Genomic DNA, 20,692 nt, shown 5'->3' on the forward strand with positions numbered 1-20,692 from the left:
GAGGCAACTTGGTCTTGACATACCGCTGAGGAATCCATTTTACTTCTTATAACACTGGATCATGTTTATTTTCATTTGATCGCAATTAAGACAAATCCTTCTGTGCCTGTTTGCAGCTAGTTGTCTAAGGAAAGCAGGTGGGAATTGGTGCCCATGATCTGTAACATTCAGCTGCAGCCTTGAGTGGCAAAAGGTTCGATTTGAACAAGAGTGATCTAAGTCCCCAGTGGCTGAAGAGAGAAGTGGCAGGGCTGGGGAGGTGGGGAGCAATATTTTGCATGGATGTCTGACCTCCAGGATGGTGCTTTTCCTCCATGTCCAGACCTCATTAGGAGACACTGTGGATCAATATCAGTTGGAGAAGGTGGATATCACTCTAGGTTGTAAGCGGAAAAATAAGGAAAACTTTAAAAGCAGAAATCCCTTTTTTTTTTTCATGCTCATTGAAATCTTCCTCTTGTAAATACACTGCTGAAACCTCTCCAATTAGCCACAGCACAAGAATTGAAGAGCTGAAGAAAATTATGGGGAGAGGCCTGGCTCCTTAGGGGTTTTTGCATTTTAATGACCCCTTGAGTGTCTTTGGTGCTGAGCCCATGAACCTCAAATGCTGAGAGGAGACTGAAGCAACCTCTCAAGAAGTTTACGTCACAAGCAAATTGCCAAGTTTCTTGGAGCGTTAATGGGTCCCACTGAGGGCCATTACCAACAAAGCCTCCCCAGGGGCTGATTAGAGCAGAAAGTTGGAGGCCCTGATTGTAGGTAGGCAAAGGCAACGTGCAGGTGGCTGTGATGCCAAGTTAACCTGGATGTGTGTTATCAAGCGGAGTGACCAGGCACTAACAGCAAACCCCTGGGTAGGGTGATCCTTTCCCTTACATGTTGCTCAGGTCTCTTCCTGGGGGCAGTGTCAGGGTGCGGGGCTGCGCAATGCCAAGTGCAGGACAGCAGTACAGCACCTCCTGGGCTCCGTGGAGGTGAGGAGGCAGCAAGGTCACAGTGCTGTAAGGAAACCTCATCTTCTCATACGCCTTAGTGGCAGAGACACCAGCCATAGCAAATGGAACAAAGACCTTAGTTCTGTTGGAGGCTTTCAGCCTTGGCATTGCCCTCAGTCATCTCCACCACAGGCTGTCCTATGCGGTCCCAAACCTGCACCTGTTTCCCTGCAGCCTGTAGACACCCAACCTGCTTCCCCACCTTGCTCTCACTGCAGCATCTCCCCACCTTTACTGACATCCCGCTGTCCTTGCTGCTGGTTCCTTGAAACAAAAGGCAAGGGGCTGATCATGGAGTCCCTCTGGGTGACCTGCTGCACCACAGCACTACCCTACAAGTGACATTCTTGTTACGTGAAGTGCAGTCTGAACCTCTCAAGATGCACTTTGTGGCTCTTTCCCCTTCTCATGCTGCTTCCCACTACCAAGAAAAGCTCCTTCATCTCTGAAACTGCCTTGTCACAGGCAGTCACAGGCATCTACTGTATTGGCTTTAGCCTCCACTTCAGCAGGCTGACGAAGCCCAGGCCCCTCAGTCTCTCTGTACAGGCCACGTGCTTCAGGCCCCCAACTCCATCTGGGCAGACCTCCTCTGGACCCTCTCCAGTTGCTCCCCATTCCTCCAGCATTGGGCAGCCCACACTGGGACACACTGTTCCAGACATGTGGCCACAGCAGTGCTGAGTGGAGGGGGATAAGAACTGCCCTTGCCTGGGTGGCCACGCTCTTCCTAATGCAGTCCTGTATGCAGCTGGCCTCATTTGTGGTGAGCATGCACCACTGGCTCATATGGCACCCCTCATAATGTCCAGACCTTCTCCTCGGGATCACTCCTCTGTCGGTCACGTCTCTGCCTGTCCTGATACATGTGTCGTTCTCCCCTGCTGAAGAGCTTTTCAAAGAGGACAGGATGTGGGGTAGACCCCTGCATACCCCACCTTTACCTGGCTTCCCAGTAAAGCATGACCCATTCATGAAAACCCCTCTGAGCTCTATCATTCAACCATCTTTCTGCCCATCTGGATGTCTACTGGACATCCACTACTCTCTTCTCCTCCACAAGTGCAGGCCTCTCATCACAGAAGGCAATCAGGTGGGTCAGGAATGATTTACCTTGGGTAAATCCATGCTGACTGTTCCCAGGCACCTTCTTCATGTGCCCAGAAAGGTGATCGGAGAGGATTCACTCAATGACAGACTCCTCACTAAAGTGAAGATGAATGGCCTGCAGCTCCCTGGTTTGTCCTTGGGGTCTTTTCTAGAGTTAGGAACAGCATATTCCTTCTTCTGCTCATTGGGACCTCCGCTGATCTCCACAGCCTTTCAAAGATGAAAGAGAGCAGCCTTGCTGTCACAGCAGCCAGCTCTCTGCATGTCCTTGGATGCCAGCCATCCAATCCCATAGACCTACATGAATTTCGTTATAGAGACTCAAGGTACTGTGGATTGGTTTTCTCCTCAGGATTCCTGACTCTAGGCACAACAGCTGAGGAGACCTTGTGGGTGAAGACTGAAGCCAGGAAGGACTTGACTTCCCCAGACCAACCTACATCTACTTTTGCTAGAATCCCTGCCCCATTCAGCAGTGAGCCCTGATTTCCCTTTTTATTCCTTCACTGTCACTGAAGCAGTAGCAGCTCTTCTTCCTGTCCTTCACATCCCCTGCAAGTGTCTCTATGCCAGGGAGTTTTGGCTTCCTTAACACCATCCCGACTTTGATGGACAATATTTCTAAATTCCTCCTTTGCAGCCTCACCCTTCTTCCCCTTTCCAGGTGCTGCCTGATTCCCCTGGAGCTCACATGGGAGTTCCCTGTTTAGCCAAGCTGGGGTCCAGAGAGGTCTACTAAATTTACAAACTGTTCATTATGGTGCATTCTTCTGCTTGATGGGTGTTGTCCTTAATGGCCTGTGGGCTTTCCTGAGCTCCTCTGCCCTTCAGAGCTGCCTCCCTTGGTCCATGCCATGGAAGAGCTCCATACATGCAAGCTACCCCTTCACACATATGGCATCCCCCTCCTCATCTTGCCTGGTGGTCTCTCCTGAAGAACTTGCACCCTGCCATTGGAGGACCCCAGCCACGCGAGTGATCCCAGCACATCTCAGTTATTCCAACCATGTGGCACTCCTGTCACAGGCAGCTTGTGCATCTCCATTTGCTCCTGTACCCCAGGCTGCATATATTTGCATACATTTTGATAACAGCACCTCAGCTGTGGCCTCAACTGAAGATTTGTCACAGGGAAACCTGTTACCAAGACCTTACCTATGCATAGTCTTTGTTAGCACATGGTGACAGTCTGTCATGGATAGCAGGTGGCAATGTAATGGTGAAAGGAGGTTCCCACTAAGAGAGCAAACCCTGCAGTGCCCAAGGCCAGGGAGAAACAGAGCTGGGACTTGCAGGAATGGCAGGAGAGGAGTTGGCTGCCCGAGCTGACTTTGCAGCACCGTTTCACCTGTGACAGACTTCTTGAACTAATCTCCAGGAAGGACAAGGCAACACAGAAAAAGTCTCTGGGCCTGGGCAGCCTGTGATCCAGCTACCCGGAGGATATCGTTAGCCTAGTCCCTGTTCATGTCATATTGGGGGATGAGAAGAGGTTCAGGAGGGGGAGAGCTAGAAGGGTTTGAGTGTGCAGAGACTAGAGCAGAGACATTGCTGTGATGTGCCACCCATTTATGAAGCATGTTAGGATGCAGACAGTACAGACTTTCCCTAAAGGCAGTGTTGGGAATCATTTGTTTGGGCACAGGTAGGAAACCCAAGATGCCCTGGGGCACTTGCACAGCAACTACTATGAAGGGGCTTGGTTTTCCTCTAGGTCCCATGCTGTATCTGCTAGAGACATGTGTTTGTGCTGGACACCCCAGGCACCTGAAATGGCCCTGCCAGCCTATTTCTATGTCATTAAATCAAGTGTCTGCACTGAATTACATTAGCTGTTTTTAACACAGGGATCTTCATATGTCTCAGATTCTTAGTGAGTGGGGCTCTAGTTGTAGTAGGAATCTAGTGTCATTTCAGATGGCCAAGGAAATTCCCAACCTGGCCCGCACCTCATGCTCCAGAAGGATGTGGGTCTCTCAGTCGCTCCATCAGAGCAAGCAGACACTGGCACATGCCTTGGACCACCTCTGTCTCTTCAACTGTCCTTAGGTGTTTGTGTGTGAGCAACTGACTCCCACCCTCCATCTCCAGTGATTGCAATGGGAGCTTAGACAGGGAGCTCCCATGCAGACCTCTGTGTTGTGCTCACTTCGGGTTGGGCAAGCAGAATTCCACCTCCTGTGTGTTTGTGGAGTCCATGGGATGGATCTGAAACCCACTCCAGCCCAGGGAGCTGGGCCAGCATGAGATACCCAGATTGACTCATCTGTATCAATACCTGAACTGTGGGTAAATGAGCTCCCTTCTTGTCCCCATCTGGGTGTCCTGCCTAGTTAAGAGATGGACATAGTGGCTTCCAGAGTGGGACATTTCCACCTTTCATAGATAGGCACCCTCTGATGAAATAAACTGCAATGTTGGAATCAGTCTCTCTGCACTCTTTAGAAAAGGACAGTAGGTGATTATTTCAGTCTACTTCAGGGAACATTTCCCAGGAGGAGGGAGCACAAGGGACAGAGAAATTCAGGTCTTCAGTTCGGCCCTGCTCCTGAGCGGGACCAGGCTCCTGGGAGAGGCGGAGCTCATGGCAACCTGGCAGCACTGCTGAGAGACAGCTGTGTCCAGAGGCAGCTCCTCTGCAAAGAGCAGCAGGGCTCTGGGCTCTGCCTGCTGCTGCTGCCATGAGATGAGAGAAGATAGCAAGAAGTGCAAGGCAGTGTGGAGTGTGAGGCCAGAGGACAGCTCATTGTGGGAGAAATCTTTACAGCCCTTTACACAGTAAGTCTTTGGCTGCAGGGCAATGCTACTGAGGTTCCTGGAGGGGTCTTCTAAACCCATCCCACCCTATGACTGATAAGTTTTTTAACGTTCGTTCTCCCGACTTCTCCAATGAGGAGCATGGGGAGACGCTTTAGAGCAGGGATTCCCTGCCACACTGTCACAAGGAGAGTGCATCACGGCTACGTCCTTCCACGACTGGTGCAGGGGAGCGAAGCCATGGTGTGCACACATGCCTGCCCAGGGCTGTTGTTCAGAGCAGTTTCCCTGTGCCCTAGAGTGTTGTGTGCCTGGGGCAGTGACTCTGCCTCCTGCGAGGGTCAGCACTCAGCCTTCGCAGGGAACTCCCTACAGCACTGCAGGGAGAAGCTCTGGGTGGGGTGAGAGACCCCCAGCAGGACAAGTTCATTCTGCTGCTGAGTGGGTACTGCATGGGTCAGGGCTGCTCACAGCTCTAGCTCACGCTCAGAACATGTCTGGAGGGGTCTTTTCAAGACCACACTCATGGCAAGCTTACCTGAAAGGGAAGGCATTCTCCTGAGGCTCTGATTTTGTTTTCTTTGCCAAAGCACAAATCGAAAAGGATGTTTTAGGCTTAGACAACTGAAGGAGAGTTCTGCAGTGTTATTGGGAGGGATCAATAGGTCTGCAAGGATCCCAGAAAGTCCCCTCAACCATCTTTTTACCTACAGGCAGCACCAATAGCACCTTTGCAGCTCTCATCAGTCTCATCGGGCTTAGTCTCACCTGCTCCTTAGGTCCTGCAAACACAGAGATGCCCCTGGGCAGTGCCCTTTGGCCACAAGGTTTCCGTAGGGCAGAGCCGAACACCCAGATGGTGGCACGGGGTCTGTGAGCAGTGACAGGGGAGAGACATGGGGACAGAGAAAGAGCTCCCACTGGGGACAGCTCCAGGCAGCTGAGAGATGCTCAGGGAGTGCTAGGAAAGTGCCCACAGAAACACTGTGGCAGGCTGGCTTCAGGCAACTCTCTTGTGCTCCTTCCTTGGGGATGTCTTCCTCTGAGCAAGCCACCCTTTCTTTTCTCCTCTCCCACCCACCAGAGCCCTGCCTCTGCTCTGAAGGTGAAGGGCTCTAGGGCATCTTTCACCTCCTCTGCAGTCAGATTTCCAGAAAAGCACAGCTGCCTCTCTCCTGCCTCATGCCCATTTCCCCCTGCAAGGCAAAGAGGCTGAGAACGACTGCCCTGGGAGGACACGCTGTCTAGGAGGTGGAATCGGGGGAAGGTGCCCCTCTGCCTCTCCTTGGCAGCAGGGTCATAGCATTTCTCCTTGTTTCCCTGCCTCTCCTTTCAGCTCTTGTACTTGCGGTCAGCTGGGGGTTCAGCTACAAATTCAGACACCCACCCTGAGGTCCTGCCATGGAGGTGTCTGCACAGGGGCGAGGTGCCCAAGGCCTGTTCTCACCCCAGGGTGCTGAGTAATGCAGTCAGAGCGGCTGGCAATGGAGTTGACTCTCCCTTTAGGAGACCTCATTTTCAGGACACATTACTATCATCTCCTTCCGGTGTCCTGCTGTGTTTGCGAGCTGCCCTCCAGAAGGGCACAGCTGTCCCATTGGATCTGAGCAGCATTGGAGAGCCATTTCAAGAAGCTCAGGACATGCTAAGGCCACAAAATGCTCCAGAGTGGTTTTGTATGTGTGCAGCTGAAGTGAACCTGGTATTTCCTCAGCCAGAATGGGAGTGTTGAGAACTTCCTCAGCAATCAGCACTCACCTCACAGAGTCCTTGATGTGATCATAAATGTCAGGAGGAAAGTCCTGTTCTCTCCATCACATCTCCACCCGGAGTTGAGAAAGAGAGCAGAGTTAGATCTGTGCTTTGAAACCAGCCTCTCGTGATCTCATCACAGTCCAGTGTCTTTTTTAGAATAACTTGTGGGTGAAATCATCCTCTGGGTAACACAAGTGCAAGCGCAGGGCAGCTGGAAACAAGATGGATGGACCCAGCAGCACTCCTGATTCTACACCAAACCACTGAGAAGCCGTTGGCCTCTCTGGCCTTTATAAGGTTCGTTCTTGCAGCAATACACTCACCAGATGTGATGGCATATCTTAAAAATCTCAAAAAACCAAAACCCACAAATTGCTAAACCTCTCTGCTGGAGGCCACACTATTTAGAATTATGTGTGCTTATATTAGCAGACCTTTTCTATTAAAGGTGGTTGTCCTCTGACATCAGAGATGTAGATGTCACAAACCAGTTCCCATGTACCCACTGGTGTAAAGCATGACAAGCCCCTTTTCCTCCCAACACACCTAGCTGGAGCTGAAGCTGAGGAGCTGAACAAAGGTCTTCCTGAGAAGGAGAAAGGAAATGCATTTGTATTTGGAGGGGATTAATTTGAAAAATTGGAAGCTTTTCTCAGAGAAGTCTGTCCTAACTTGCCCGTCTTTTCCTCCTTGAACAGTCCACCTGTGCCCAGAGGGAGCAAATGCCCAACAGCAGCTCCCTCAATGAGTTCCTCCTCCTGGCATTAGCGGACACGTGGGAGCTGCAGCTCTTGCACTTCTCACTCTTCCTGGGCATCTACCTGGCTGCCCTCCTAGGCAACGGCCTCATCATCACAGCTGTAGCCTGCGACCACCACCTCCATACCCCCATGTACTTCTTTCTTCTCAACCTCTCCCTCCTCGACCTTGGCTCCATCTCCACCATTGTCCCCAAATCCATGTCCAATTCTCTGTGGGACACCAGGGCCATTTCCTATTCAGGATGTGCTGCCCAGGTCTTTTTCTATGTCTTTTTCCTTTTGGCTGAGTATTCTCTTCTGACAGTCATGGCCTATGACCGCTTTGTTGCCATCTGCAAACCCCTGCACTACGGGACCATTATGGGTGGCAGAGCTTGTATCAAAATGGTAGCGGCTGCCTGGGCCAGTGGTTTTCTCAATGCTGTGCTGCACACTGCTCACACATTTTCAATTCCACTCTGCAAAGGCAATGTGGTGTACCAGTTCTTCTGTGAAGTTCCCCAGATCCTCAAGCTCTCCTGCTCAGACTCCTTCCTCGGGGTGGTTTGGGCCCTTGTGATTAATGTTTGTTTAGGCTTGGGGTGTTTTGTTTTCATTGTGCTGTCCTACGTGCAGATCTTCACTGCTGTGCTGAGGATCCCCTCTGAGCAGGGGCAGCACAAAGCCTTTTCCATGTGCCTGCCTCACCTGGCTGTGGTCTCCCTGTTTATCAGCACTGTCATCTTTGCCTGCATGAAGCCCCCTTCCCTCTCCTCCCCAGCTCTGGATCTGGTAGTGGCTGTTCTGTACGCAGTGGTGCCTCCAGCAGTGAACCCCCTCATCTACAGCATGAGGAACAAGGAGCTCAAAGATGCCCTGAGGAAAGTGATTCAGCTGGTACTAGTTCAGCAGAAATAACCTGCCCATCCCTCTTCACAAGGGATTTCTAATTTCTCTCAGACAGCTCTTGTGCTTTGGGCATTCTCTCTGTGATAATCATGTTAGTCCATAAAGGTCTGAATTCCTTCCACTTCTCTAGGAGCAGAAACCCAGTCTCTCTGAACCAGAGGCCTTCTGGGAATTTGTCTATCACTGTGGCAGACGTAGTCTCTTTAATAAAAGAGGATTTCCTCAATTCCGTGCTTGAAGGTTGTGCTCTTCTTCCAAAGCTGGAGTCAAAAATGTGCTCAAGGACTTTCACCCTGAAAGGGCCTGTTGCTTTTCAGGGGGTCTCCTTGGGCTCAAGGCGATGAACTCAAGGGGTGATTTGTTAGGGAAGGAAGGCTGGATTCAGCTGTCACTTGTGGGTGCCCAGTGCTCCTGGAGGTGGTGAATGGTCAAGCGGTATCTCCCATATGACAGGGCTGGAGACTGATGCCCGTCCTTCTCAAAGGGAGTATGGAGCCCCCAGGAGAGCACAGGGCATCTCCAAGGGCACCATGTGCCTCGGGGTGGGCAGTGAATGGAGCTTCACAGAATGAAGTGGAGTCACCCAAAGGTAAAGGGCAAAACTATTGAATGTCCAGGCTAGTGAGAGCTCTGCAATCCCATGGGAGGCAGTGTGGACCCTGCAGACACAGGGAAGGGGACCCGGAGAGTTGTTCATGTCACCTTCAATGAAGAATCATGGGCTGGATCCAGGGACACATTTGAACACAGCCTGAGCCCTTTGAAATGCCCTGTGATTGCTCAGAGCATCGTCCATGGCCACAGACCCCTTGGTAGGGGGTTGTCAGGTGCAATGATGCCCATCCAGCTGGGTCTGCTTCCCACCCTGACCACAACAGCCAGCGTGGAGTCACCCCATGGCCCCATTGCCATGCAGCCACTCGCCCTGCAGAGCAGCACTGCCAGCTTGGGGCCCCACGGGGGTCACAGGGGAGGGTTCAGGAATGTCCGAGCAGGCCAGCACTGATGCACAGACACACTGACCTGTGGAAATGCACTCCGGAGAGCAGGGATATGGCAGAGGGCCCTCCTTGCATCTCCCTGTCCTGCTGAGAGGGTGGAAGGGACACCTGGAAATGGCGTGTTTCTGCCTTAGGTCAGTGCAGGATTTTGCATGTGAGATGAACACGAGAGCAACTGCACTGCAGAAACACTGGCCACGACCCCTTGCTGCAGCCCCCACTGTCCTCTGCCCCTGCCCTGCTGACCTGCTGCCACCCCTGTGCTGCCCCATCTCCCGTCCCCTCTTCCCACACCACAGGGACCAGCGGTGCAGCAGGAGCTGACACAACCCCACAGCCACTGCCTGGGCCCTGGCCCTCCCCATCTTTCCCCCCCAACATGAGATCTATCTTCAAGAAGGACAAGAAAGAGGATCTGGGGAAGGACCTGGGGGTTGTGGTGGGCATCAAGTTGGCAAGAAAGCAGCAGGGTGCTGTTGTAGCAAAGATGGCCACCATTATTCTGGGTTGTATTAGCAAGAGTGCAGGCAGCAGGGTGTGTGCAGTGGGATGTACAAAATATCCTGGCAGCCTCAGCAAAGAGAAGCAAAATGAAGAAAAGGCAGAACTGGCAGACTACCCCTGTTGGAGAGAGCAGTATGATTAACCCAGGTACTGCAGACATTTTAAAACACCCCCCCAAAAATGGCATTTCTGCCTTTGGCCAAGTGGCTGGAGCCAGATGTGCCCAGACTTGCTCACAGAGGAGAGCTCCAGGGGGACTTCTGATTTACTCTACCTCTAATAGCATGGCCAAGAATATGATTATGCAGGGGTAGAACATGTTTTTGCTAGTCTAACTTTTTAATTAAAGCATTAGGGCTCACGCTCAAGCACACCAATGTGGGGGGCATTGGCTTTTCATTGACTTCCATGGCTGCAGGATGCAGCCTGAGTTTGGTCTGAAAGAGAAAAGATTAGAACTCAATGTCCTGAGAGTGGCTATAAACTGATGCTTTCCCTGCTCTTCAGTGATACTTCCTCTGGTCACACCTCAGTCTACCCTGAACTCTATTTTTCCCCTTGCATAATAGATCAGAACTGTGGAGATAGAGCTGAGTCCAGGGCAAGGCCACGCTGATAATCTGGGCAGCCTGGAAAGCCCCTGAGAAAGGAAATGTGTGTGCACAGCAAAGGCCTGGAAAAGCGAAATGTCAGTGACCCTCACGAGGTGCCAAGGATCCCAAGCCCCGAGCCACGGGGCTGGATATGGCCTCCTCTGCCCATGCCATGGTTTTGTGACACACCTCACAGTCAGAAAGATGGAGGAAGAAAGTAGAAAGGAATCAAAAGAGGGAGAACTCAGGCCTGGAGTCCCACAAGGAAACGTCTCCAAAAACGGGTGGATTTACTCCCTCTGTGGCAAGGCCGTTTCTTCCATGACCAGCAGTACCTGGGGGAAGGAGGGTTTTTTTCCTGACATCCCTTCATGGGATGGAGGGCAGCAGGATTTTAGAGACCCCTTCCAGCCAAAGGGGAGTTTCTGGGCACTCAGGCAAAGATTTCAGCCTGGGACCTTCAAGTCCTGAGTGGCTGAAGACTGTGAGATGCCTCCAATGTGTGGCTCACAAAGGACCTGAGTCACATTATGGCCACCTCTGAAACGCCCCCAGAAGCAGATCCTATAACATCTGGCCTGAATGAGACCTGTGGTATTTCCCTACCTTCCTCTGGGCACCTAAAACTTCCTTTTTAGCTCCTCAGTACTGGGGAGCAGTCTTAGCTCCTGGAGTGATGGGGAAGGCACCAGTGACTGCCAGCCCTGCCACTACTCACAAATTTACATTGTATTGAACTAAACCAAGTCCCCAGGGTGCTCTCTGCAGCTGACTGGATGGGCACAGATGGGACCTGGACATTCCTGTTCCTCCAAAGCAAGTTGCTTGAGGAAGTGCTGGAAGAAGAGGCCTGGTGGGATCCTCATGGCACTGCTCTGCCTGGGGCTGTGATAACGCCCTGCAGTTCCTAGGCCAGGCGCTTGTGGACAAGCAGGCAGCAGTGCTTATGGGAGTCCATCAGGAGCATGCCCTCCAGATGGGCAGGGAGACCTCAGCTCCATAACTTTCCAGGAACTGATTATAAACCTGTTGGAATTCACAGATTAGTTGACTCTGGTTCTGGTGTCTCAGTCAGAACACATGAGCCCATTAGTATTAATTTCATCCCTTCCGGCTGTAAGCAGATCTGAGTATCCAAGGCTTGTAAGAGATCCCTCCCTAAAAGGCAAAAGGGTGAATCCATGGAAATTATGAAACATCCCCACACTCCTTTTCCTCCAATAGTGAGCAACAAGGGCTTAGTTAACGTTCGTTTGCCTTTTCCCATTACTCCCCATATTGTTATTTTATCTGATGACTTATATCCTTTAGGCTCAAAATTCAGAAGAGAAAGGGTAGCTCCAGTATCCACTGAGAAGGGAATTTCTTGACCTGCTATATTTGCCATTACCTGACCCCTGAAATCCAAATCTATATCCCATAAATTTACCCCAATTCCCACGGTGTTTTCTGGGTCTCCCATCTCCTGTCATTGTGGACTGGCTGGGAATTGCCTGGTGTCATTCCCAGTACTCGGCTGTCTCATGCCATCCCTTCTATTCCTGGGCATGCGGGGTCTCACTGGGCATTCCTGCTGCCAGTGCCCTTGTTCACCACAATAATGGCAATAATCATTAACTCTTAAGTGTACAATACGTTCGCTTTGGTTCCGCCTGTCTCCTCTGACCCTTGCTCGTCCCCTTCCTCTAGTTTCTTTAAACTCGTCTCTTAACACAGCCGCTAACACACTCACTTCCTTTCTTCTGTCGTCTCTTTTCTTTCACCTTCTCTTCATCTCGACTGTTATATACAAATGTGGCTAAGCGTACTATTTCGTCCATAGACTTCCCTGGCCAGTCAGGAACATGTTTAGAAAAATACTTTTTAATGTCAGAGGCTGTTTGATCTACAAATGTAGAAACCATTAGAGGCCTGTTAGCCTCGGCTTCTGGGTCTATCCCCCCTCCAAACATTCGGATTTGTTTAAATAGTCTGGAAAGGAAAGCTGAGGGGTGTTCCTCAGGTTGTTGTTGACACTCCCTTATTTTAGACCAATTCGCAGTCTTTTGTCCTGCCAAACGTATAGCTTCTTCTAAGCCTTGTCTGGCTAATTGCAACTGCCAGCAATCTGCCTCTACACTATAATTCCACCCGGGGTCCACAATCAGCCAGGCTGTTTGAGCAGCCAGAACACCTCCCTCTCCTGCCCAACGACGGTTTGCATCCAGGATTGAGTGTTTTTCATCTGGAGTGAACAAGGCTTCAAGGAGCATTTGCACATCCCCCCAGGCAGGATCATACACCTGCAGTATTCCTCTTACGATTTATAACACTTTCTATGAATCTTCCCTAAGCCTGGGAGTGTGTTGACTCCATGCAATCCAATCTTGGGGCCCCCAGGGGCGGTAAATTCGCGTTTAGCTACCCGAGGTGCCCCATCCGGACCTGGCGGGGGCGCTCCTGGCACAGAAACGATGTGCAAAGGGGCCTGAAAGGCAGAGGGGGAAGGCAAGGGGGACTATAGAGAAGTTGAAGCAGAGGATAGCGCATAGGGTGGAGCAGTTCCCACAAGTGTTTTAGCAGCTGCACTACTTTCAATACTCCGAGAAAAATTTCTTCTTTCTTTTCTAGGCGCCTCTTTTTGTCTAGCAAATGTCCAGCTGTCCCATACATACCAATAATCCATTTGTCAGGGGAACCTGTCCTCCAAATGGTGACGCAGGAAAGTTAACTCCTGATGATCAAAGGTTCCCTGCAGCAGCCATCATTTCGCCGGGTTACCATCCTTTGTCAGGAACGGCCAATCCTCCTGACATAGCTGGATCAACCTTTTTTTTTTTTTAGGTTCTTGGTACCATCAATCTTACTCCAGTTCTGCAAAATTTCAGCTAAGGGCGTCCCCTTTTCTATGCCGAACTTATTTCCTATATTGTGGGTTTTTTTCTTGTTTTTTTTTTCTTTTCTTTTCTTTCCCCCCTGCAGCTGGTGTGATCACACTCTCTCTCTCTCTCTCTCTCTCTCTCTCTCGGAACCACACTCACAGAATCACAGAATCACAGAATCACTGAGGTTGGAAGGGACCTCTGGAGATCATCTAGTCCAACCCCCCTGCTCAGCAGGGTCACCTAGAGCACATTGCACAGGATTGCATCCAGGCGCGTTTTGAATATCTCCAGAGAAGGAGGCTCCACAACCTCTCGGGGCAACCTGTTCCAGTGCTCTGTCACCCTCACAGTCAAAAAGTTTTTCCTCATGTTAAGATGGAAGTGTCTGTGTTTCAGTTTGTGCCCATTGCCTCGCGTCCTGTCGCTCGGCACCACTGAAAAGAGTCTGGTCCCATCCTCTTGACACCCTCCCTTCAGATACTTGTACACGTTGATAAGATCTCCTCTCAGCCTTCTCTTCTCCAAGCTAAAGAGGCCCAGCTCTCTCAGCCTTTCCTCATAAGAGAGATGCTCCAGTCCCCTAATCATCTTTGTGGCCCTTCGCTGGACTTGCTCCAGTAGTGCCACATCCCTCTTGTCCTGGGGAGCCCAGAACTGGACGCAGTACTCCACATGTGGCCTCAGCAGGGCTGAGGAGAGGGGGAGAATCACCTCCCTCAACCTGCTGGCAACACTCTTCCTGATGCACCCCAGCATACCATTGGCCTTCTTGGCCACAAGGGCACATTGCTGCCTCATGCTTAACTTGGTGTCCACCAGCACTCCCAGGTCCTTCTCCGCAGAGCTGCTTTCCAGCAGGTCAACCCCCAACCTGTACTGGTGACTGGGGTTATTCCTCCCCAGGTGCAGGACCCTGCACTTGCCTTTGTTGAACTTCATGAGGTTCCTCTCCGCCCACCTCTCCAGCCTGTCCAGGTCTCTCTGAATGGCAGCACAGCCCTCTGGTGTATTGGCCACTCCTCCCAGTTTTGTGTCATTGGCAAACTTGCTGAGGGTGCACTCTGTGCCTTCATCCAGGTCATTGATGAAGAAGTTGTACAAGACTGGACCCAGTCCTGACCCCTGGGGGACACCGCTAGCTACAGGCCTCCAACTAGACTCTGCGCCACTGATCACAACCCTCTGAGCTCTGCCATTCAGCCAGTTCTCAATCCACCTCACTGTCCACTCATCCAGCCCACACTTCCTGAGCTTCCCTATGAGGATGTTATGGGAGACAGTGTCAAAAGCCTTGGTGAAGTCAAGGGAGACAACATCCACTGCTCTCCCCTCATCTACCCAGCCAGTCATTCCATCAGAGAAGGCTATCAGGTTGGTTAGGCATGATTTCCTGCTTGGTGAAGCCATGCTGACTGCTCCTGATCACCTTCTTTTCCTCCACATGCGTGGAGATGGCTTCCAGGATGAGCTGCTCCATCACCTTTGCAGGGATGGAGGTGAGGCTGACTGGCCTGTAGCTCCCTGGGTCCTCCTTCTTGCCCTTTTTGAAGACTGGGGTGACATTGGCTTTCTTCCAGTCCTCAGGCACCTCTCCTGTCCTCCATGACCTTTCAAAGATGATGGAGAGTGGCTTAGCAATGACATCCGCCAGCTCCCTCAGCACTCATGGCTGCAACCCATCGGGGCCCATGGATTTGTGGGTGTCAAGTTTGCTTAAATGATCTCTAACCCACTCCTCCTCCACCAAGGGAAAGTCTTCCTTTCTCCAGCCTTTCTCTCTTGCCTCCAGGCTCTGGGGTTCCTGAGGGCTGGCCTGAGCAGTAAAGACTGAAGCAAAGGCGGCATTCAGTAACTCTGCCTTCTCTGCATCCTTCGTCACCAGAGCACCTGCCCCATTCAGCAAAGGGCCCACATTTTCCCTAGTCTTCCTCTTGCTACTGATGTATTTGAAGAAGCCCTTCTTGCTGTCCTTGACATCTCTAGCCAGATTTAATTCCAAACGGGCCTTAGCCTTCCTCGTCACATCCCTGTATACTCTGACAACGTTCCTATATTCCTCCCAAGTGGCCTGTCCCCCTTTCCACTTTCTGTAGACTTCCTTCTTCTGGTTGAGTTTTGCCAGGAGCTCCTTGCTCATCCATGCAGGTCTCCTGCCTCCTTTGCTTGACTTCCTACTCATAGGGATGCACCGCTCTTGAGCCTGGAGGAAGTGATGTTTGAATATTAACCAGCTCTCTTGAATGCCCCTTCCTTCTAGGGCCCTCACCCATGGGATTCCTCCAAGTAGGTCCCTGAAGAGGCCAAAGTTTGCTCTCCTGAAGTCCAGGGTTGCGATCCTACTTGGTGCCCTGCTGCCTCCTCGCAGGATCCTGAACTCCACCATCTCATGGTCACTGCAGCCAAGGCTGCCCCCGACCTTCACATCTTCCACCAGTCCTTCTTTGTTTGTTAGTATGAGGTCCAGCAGCACACCTCTCCTCGTTGGCTCCTCCGCCACCTGGGTCAAGAAGTTGTCACCAATGCTCTGCAGGAACCTCCAGGACTGTTTGTGCCTAGCTGTGTTGTCTTTCCAGCAGATGTCGGGGTGGTTGAAGTCCCCCATGAGAACCAGGGCCTGGGATTGTGAGGCTACTTCCAGCTGTCTGTAGAAGGCCTCATCGACTTCCTCATCCTGATCAGGTGGCCTGTAGTAAACACCCACAACAGTGTCACCCATGCTAGCCTGCCCTTTGATCCTTACCCATAAGCTCTCGACTCGCTCTTCATCCACCCCTAGGCACAGCTCCATACATTCCAGTTGCTCTCTCTCATAAAGAGCAACTCCACCACCTCGCTTGCCTGGCCTGTCTTTCCTAAAAAGCATGTAGCCATCCATGACAGCACTCCAGTCATGCGAGCTATCCCGCCATGTCTCTGTAATGGCAATGAGATCGTGGCCCTGCGACCGCACACACATCTCTAGTTCTTCCTGTTTGTTCCCCAAGCTGCGTGCATTGGTGTACAGGCATTTCAGGGAGGTGATCGAGCATGCAGGTTTCCCAGGAGGGATACAAGAGGATCCTCCATAGCCACATCCCATGCGCACTTCCCTGGCTGCATGCACCTGTTGGAGGCATTCTGACTTGAGCTGTCTTTTGCCAGCTACCCTGTCACTACAACTCTCCCCTTCCCCCGTCTTTCCTAGTTTAAAGCCCTCCTTACCAGGTTGGCCAACCTGTTGGCAAAGACCCGCGTGCCCCGCCTCGTGAGGTGGATCCCATCTCTCGCCATCAGTTGTCCATCTTCAAACAGGGTCCCATGGTTGTAGAAACCAAAATCCTGTTGCCAACACCAGCGGCGCAGCCAGTTGTTAACCTGGAAAGTCCGTCTCCTCCTCCTCTCATCCATCCCCCTCACTGGCAGGATTGAGGAGAAGATGACCTGGGCTCCCAGACCCTTGACCACCATCCCCAGAGCTCTGAAATCCTGCTTGATGGTCTGCAGTTTGCCCTTGGTGTCATTGGCGCCCACATGGAAGAGCAGCAGTGGGTAATAGTCCGAAGCGTGGACAAGCCTTGGCAGTCTTTGCATGACATCTCTCACACGAGCCCCCGGCAGGCCACAAACCTCTCTAGACATGAGGTCAGGTCGGCAGATAGATGCCTCCGTCCCCTGCAGCAGGGAGTCCCCCACAACAATCACCCGCCGCTTTTTCCGGGCGTTCCGGCAGGGCACAGGGTCTGTTGTCCCAGGTACTTCCCTGGCAGCCATGCCCATCTCCTCCTCATCCTGGAGGGCACTAAACCTGTTCTTCAGCTGCAAGTTTTCGGGAGGAGTAGGAGCCTTTCTCCTCCCACAAGCAGTGACCAGCTTCCAGCTACCTTCTACGGTGTTATGATGTACCGTTTCACACGGCACAGAGCCCTCCGGCAAGTCCACTGCTGTGGGGGGTTGGGACTCCCAAAGCTGCACAGTCTCCGAGAATACCCTGTCTATCTCTTGCTCTGCTTCTCGGATGCTGCACAGCCTACTGACCTCCTCCCGTAACTCCCTTACCTGATGACACAGCTCAACAACAGCAGCACACCTCCTGCAGGAGAGCTGACTGCCAGCCCAGGCCTCCCGGAGAGGCCCCAAGCACTCCCTGCAGCCTGAGACCTGGAGAGCTGCATCTACTGTCAGAGGGTCGGTCTGGGTTGCAGCCTCTGACACAGCAACTCCAACAGCCACTGGGGAATGTGCTGTGCGGCGTGTCACAACCATACTTGAGGAAGTGTACACCACAGGGAACAGAAACAAAGGTTCCTTCACGCGCCCTTCTGTGCAAACTGCTGTGCAAACTGCTGCGTCTCTTCGCTGCCTCTGTTAGCTGTGCTCAGGAGGAAAGCACCGGTCTGGGGACACCTCAGCAGTCGAAGGGGCTGAATGCCTGGTGTGTTCTTGAGAACTTTTCTGCAGTCTCCCTGCACTGGTTTGACTCCTGTTGCCCATGGAGCAGAGACTCCTTTGGAGGATGAACTCACTCACTGTGTGACTCTGAGGACAGGGTTGACCAGGGAATACAAATGCCAGCAAGGCCTCAGCCCCACAACAGTGTCCCTGCCCAGGACTCCCCTTTCCCGCCTCTTCCTCCTAGAGGATTTGGGTTGGGAAATCTCCAGGACCATGATCTGCTCTGAGCTGGGCTGAGTTTACAGTTAGATCAGGTTGGTAAGTGCTTTCTCCAGGAGAGTTTTTTTTTAAGATTTCCTGTCCCCTACCCCGGTGCTGCTCAGCTATCGTGGTCATTTCTTTATTTTTTCATTAAACTCATTTGAAAGTTCCCTTCCTTCTCCTTGTTCTCTGTTGTGCTTTCCTCCTTTGGCCCCCTTGGCCCCCAGCCAGACCAATCCCACCATTTTTGACTGAGGAGAATCACAACCTCACCTCCAAGCATAGCCTTGCTGGGATCTCCTGGGACTACGCAGGCAGGCCATGGTGGCCAGCTCCAAACAGAACTATGTGCTTCAGGCCCCTACGTGGTCTCAGGGGAGAGCATATGGAGACATAAAATGACCCAGGGCAGAGCCTGTGGGCAGAGCCGGGGTCAGCAGGGCTTAGAAGAGAAGCTCCAGCAGCTTCTCTCCACACCTGCACAGGGAGTAACACACCTGGCAGTACTCCTGAGAGAGGATAGTGACCCAGGACGAGGGGCACCATGAGCTGTAGTGCTTGACACCGACCATCTGTGCTGGGTCTGGGAGTCCTAGCAGGCGGTGCCAGTGGCTGCAGCCCCCAAAAGACCCTTGAACTCACAAGCAGCAGTGAGTCCCCTCCATGTCTGTGGGGAGCTTCTGGAATGTTGTGACTCCCGTCTGCACCCCATCCCTGCGCTGACCCAACCCTGCTGCCCTGCATGTGGCCCCACGGCCCCACTGTGCAGGCACCACACAGGACAGGGTGCATTCTGGTATGGGGAAGCACCCCCACCATCCCCAGCATGGTCACCATGACAGTCCTCAGTGCCCCATTCCCCAAGGCCTTCCTGCCTAGCAGCCTCCCACCAGCCCCTGCCCAGGCCTCATCCTGTCCCCCTGGGGTTAGCAGAAGACCATGTGCTAGGGTCTGGGCCCAGGGAGAGAGGCCAGGCAGGATGGCCATTCCCCCCATACAGGTGCTGAGCCCAGCAGGCAGACCGAGATGGTCACATTCCAAGATCACCCCTCACCAGCACCATGGGCAATGGCCAGTGCTGGAAATGGCTGGTACAAGGGGCTGGGTCTGGGAGGAGTTTCTTGGGGCAGTTTCTTCTCTGGGTTCATGCAACAACAAGCTGGGCTGGATCTTTGCCCTGAGGCACCCTGCTTCAGGGCCACTATGGGAGGAAGATGGTCTACAGGCCCAGTAGACAGCCTCAGGATCTCCTCTGCATGCTCCCTGCCAGCCCTGCAGAGGACCCAGGAGATGGCTCATCCTCCAGGGCTCACAGCTGGACGCCCAGTCCTCCAGCTGGACATGGAGCCTTGCCTGGAATAACATTTGGGGGAAGGATCAGCATGCAGGGTGGGGGAGATTGTCTCTCAAGGAGTTGTGCTGGGGACAGGGTGTGAGGGACAGCAGCTTTGGAGGAAGAGCCCAGCCTTCAGGCACTGCACCAGGAAGAACCTACTTTATTAAAGAGATACTGTGAGGGAATCAGCTCTGACCCAGTGTTAGACACAATTTTATATGGGCACCAGGTGAGACAGAGCAGTCTCAGTAAAAGTGGAATGAATCCAAGCAATTGTGTAGTTAGTAACATGATAACAAATAATAAAAACAACAGTAATAATAATAATAAAAATAAAGTGAACAAACAATGCTCACTCCTGGTACAGGACACAGGGGGAGTCATTTGTGGAGAGCAAAAGCAATTTTATCACTGTTGAAAAATGTCCATGAAATCACTTTCCTCAGGGCATCTTTGAGCTCCTTGTTCCTCATGCTGTAGATGAGAGGGTTCAGAGTTGGAGGCACCACTGCGTACAGAACAGCCACCACCAGATCCATAGCTGGTGAGGAGATGGAGGGGGGCTTCAGGTAGGTAAAAAATGAGGTGCTGACAAACAGGGAGACCACGGCCAGGTGAGGGAGGCACATGGAAAAGGCTTTGTGTTGGCCTTGCTCAGAGGGGATCCTCAGCACAGCAGTGAAGATCTGCATGTAGGACAGCACAATGAAAACAAAACACCCAAAGCCTAAACAGGCACCAAACACAGTAACCCCAACTTCCCTGAGGTAGGAGTCTGAGCAGGAGAGCTTGAGGATCTGAGGAATCTCACAGAAGAACTGCTCCACAGCATTGCCTTTGCAGAGTGGTATTGAAAATGTATTAGCAGTGTGCAAGAGAGCATTGAGGAAACCACTGGCCCAGGCAGCTGCTGCCATTCTGACACAAGCTCTGCTGCTCATGAGTGTGCCATAGTGCAGGGGTCTGCAGATGGCTACGTAGCGGTCATAGGCCATGACTGTGAGAAGAGAATACTCTCCTCCAAACAGGAACGCAACCAGGAAGACCTGTGCAGCACATCCTGAGTAGGAAATGGCCCTGATGTTGCTCAGGAAATTGGCCATGGATTTGGGGACAGTGGTGGGAATGGATCCCAGGTCGATGAGGGAGAGGTTGAGGAGGAAGAAGTACATGGGGGTGTGGAGGTGCTGGTCACAGGCTACGGCTGGGATGATGAGGCCGTTGCCCAGGAGGGCAGCCAGGTAGATGCCCAGGAAGAGCGAGAAGTGCAAGAGCTGCAGCTCCCGTGTGTCTGCAAATGCCAGGAGGAGAAACTCGTTGAGGGAGCTGCCGTTGGACATTTTACTATCTCTGGGCATGGGGGCCTGTCCAAGGAAGAAAAGACATTGAGAAGTTAGGAGAGACTTTTCTAGCAAAGAAACCCCCAAATGTAGCAGTTCTCATACAAGCCCCCACATTGCCTCTCTCTTTCCCAAGAGGATCTTTGTGCAGCT

At 52.2% G+C, this 20,692-nt stretch overlaps 1 protein-coding gene across 1 annotated transcript in view; it reads right to left on the minus strand.

Moving 5' to 3' along the window:
- Window positions 1-1,797: 1,797 nt before the first annotated feature.
- The window catches only part of LOC136995980 (olfactory receptor 14A16-like), a 38,916-nt gene continuing 20,021 nt past the window's right edge, over window positions 1,798-20,692 (minus strand). The window contains exons 2-3 of the mRNA XM_067316974.1: window positions 2,205-2,318; window positions 1,798-1,890 (exon numbers count right to left, since the gene is read on the minus strand). Of these exons, the coding sequence (XP_067173075.1) occupies window positions 1,798-1,890; window positions 2,205-2,318 (207 nt within the window). The remainder of the gene's footprint in view (window positions 1,891-2,204; window positions 2,319-20,692) is intronic.

This window comes from Apteryx mantelli, unplaced genomic scaffold (genome assembly GCF_036417845.1).
Source record: "Apteryx mantelli isolate bAptMan1 unplaced genomic scaffold, bAptMan1.hap1 HAP1_SCAFFOLD_20, whole genome shotgun sequence".
Classification (NCBI taxonomy): Eukaryota; Metazoa; Chordata; class Aves; order Apterygiformes; family Apterygidae; genus Apteryx; species Apteryx mantelli.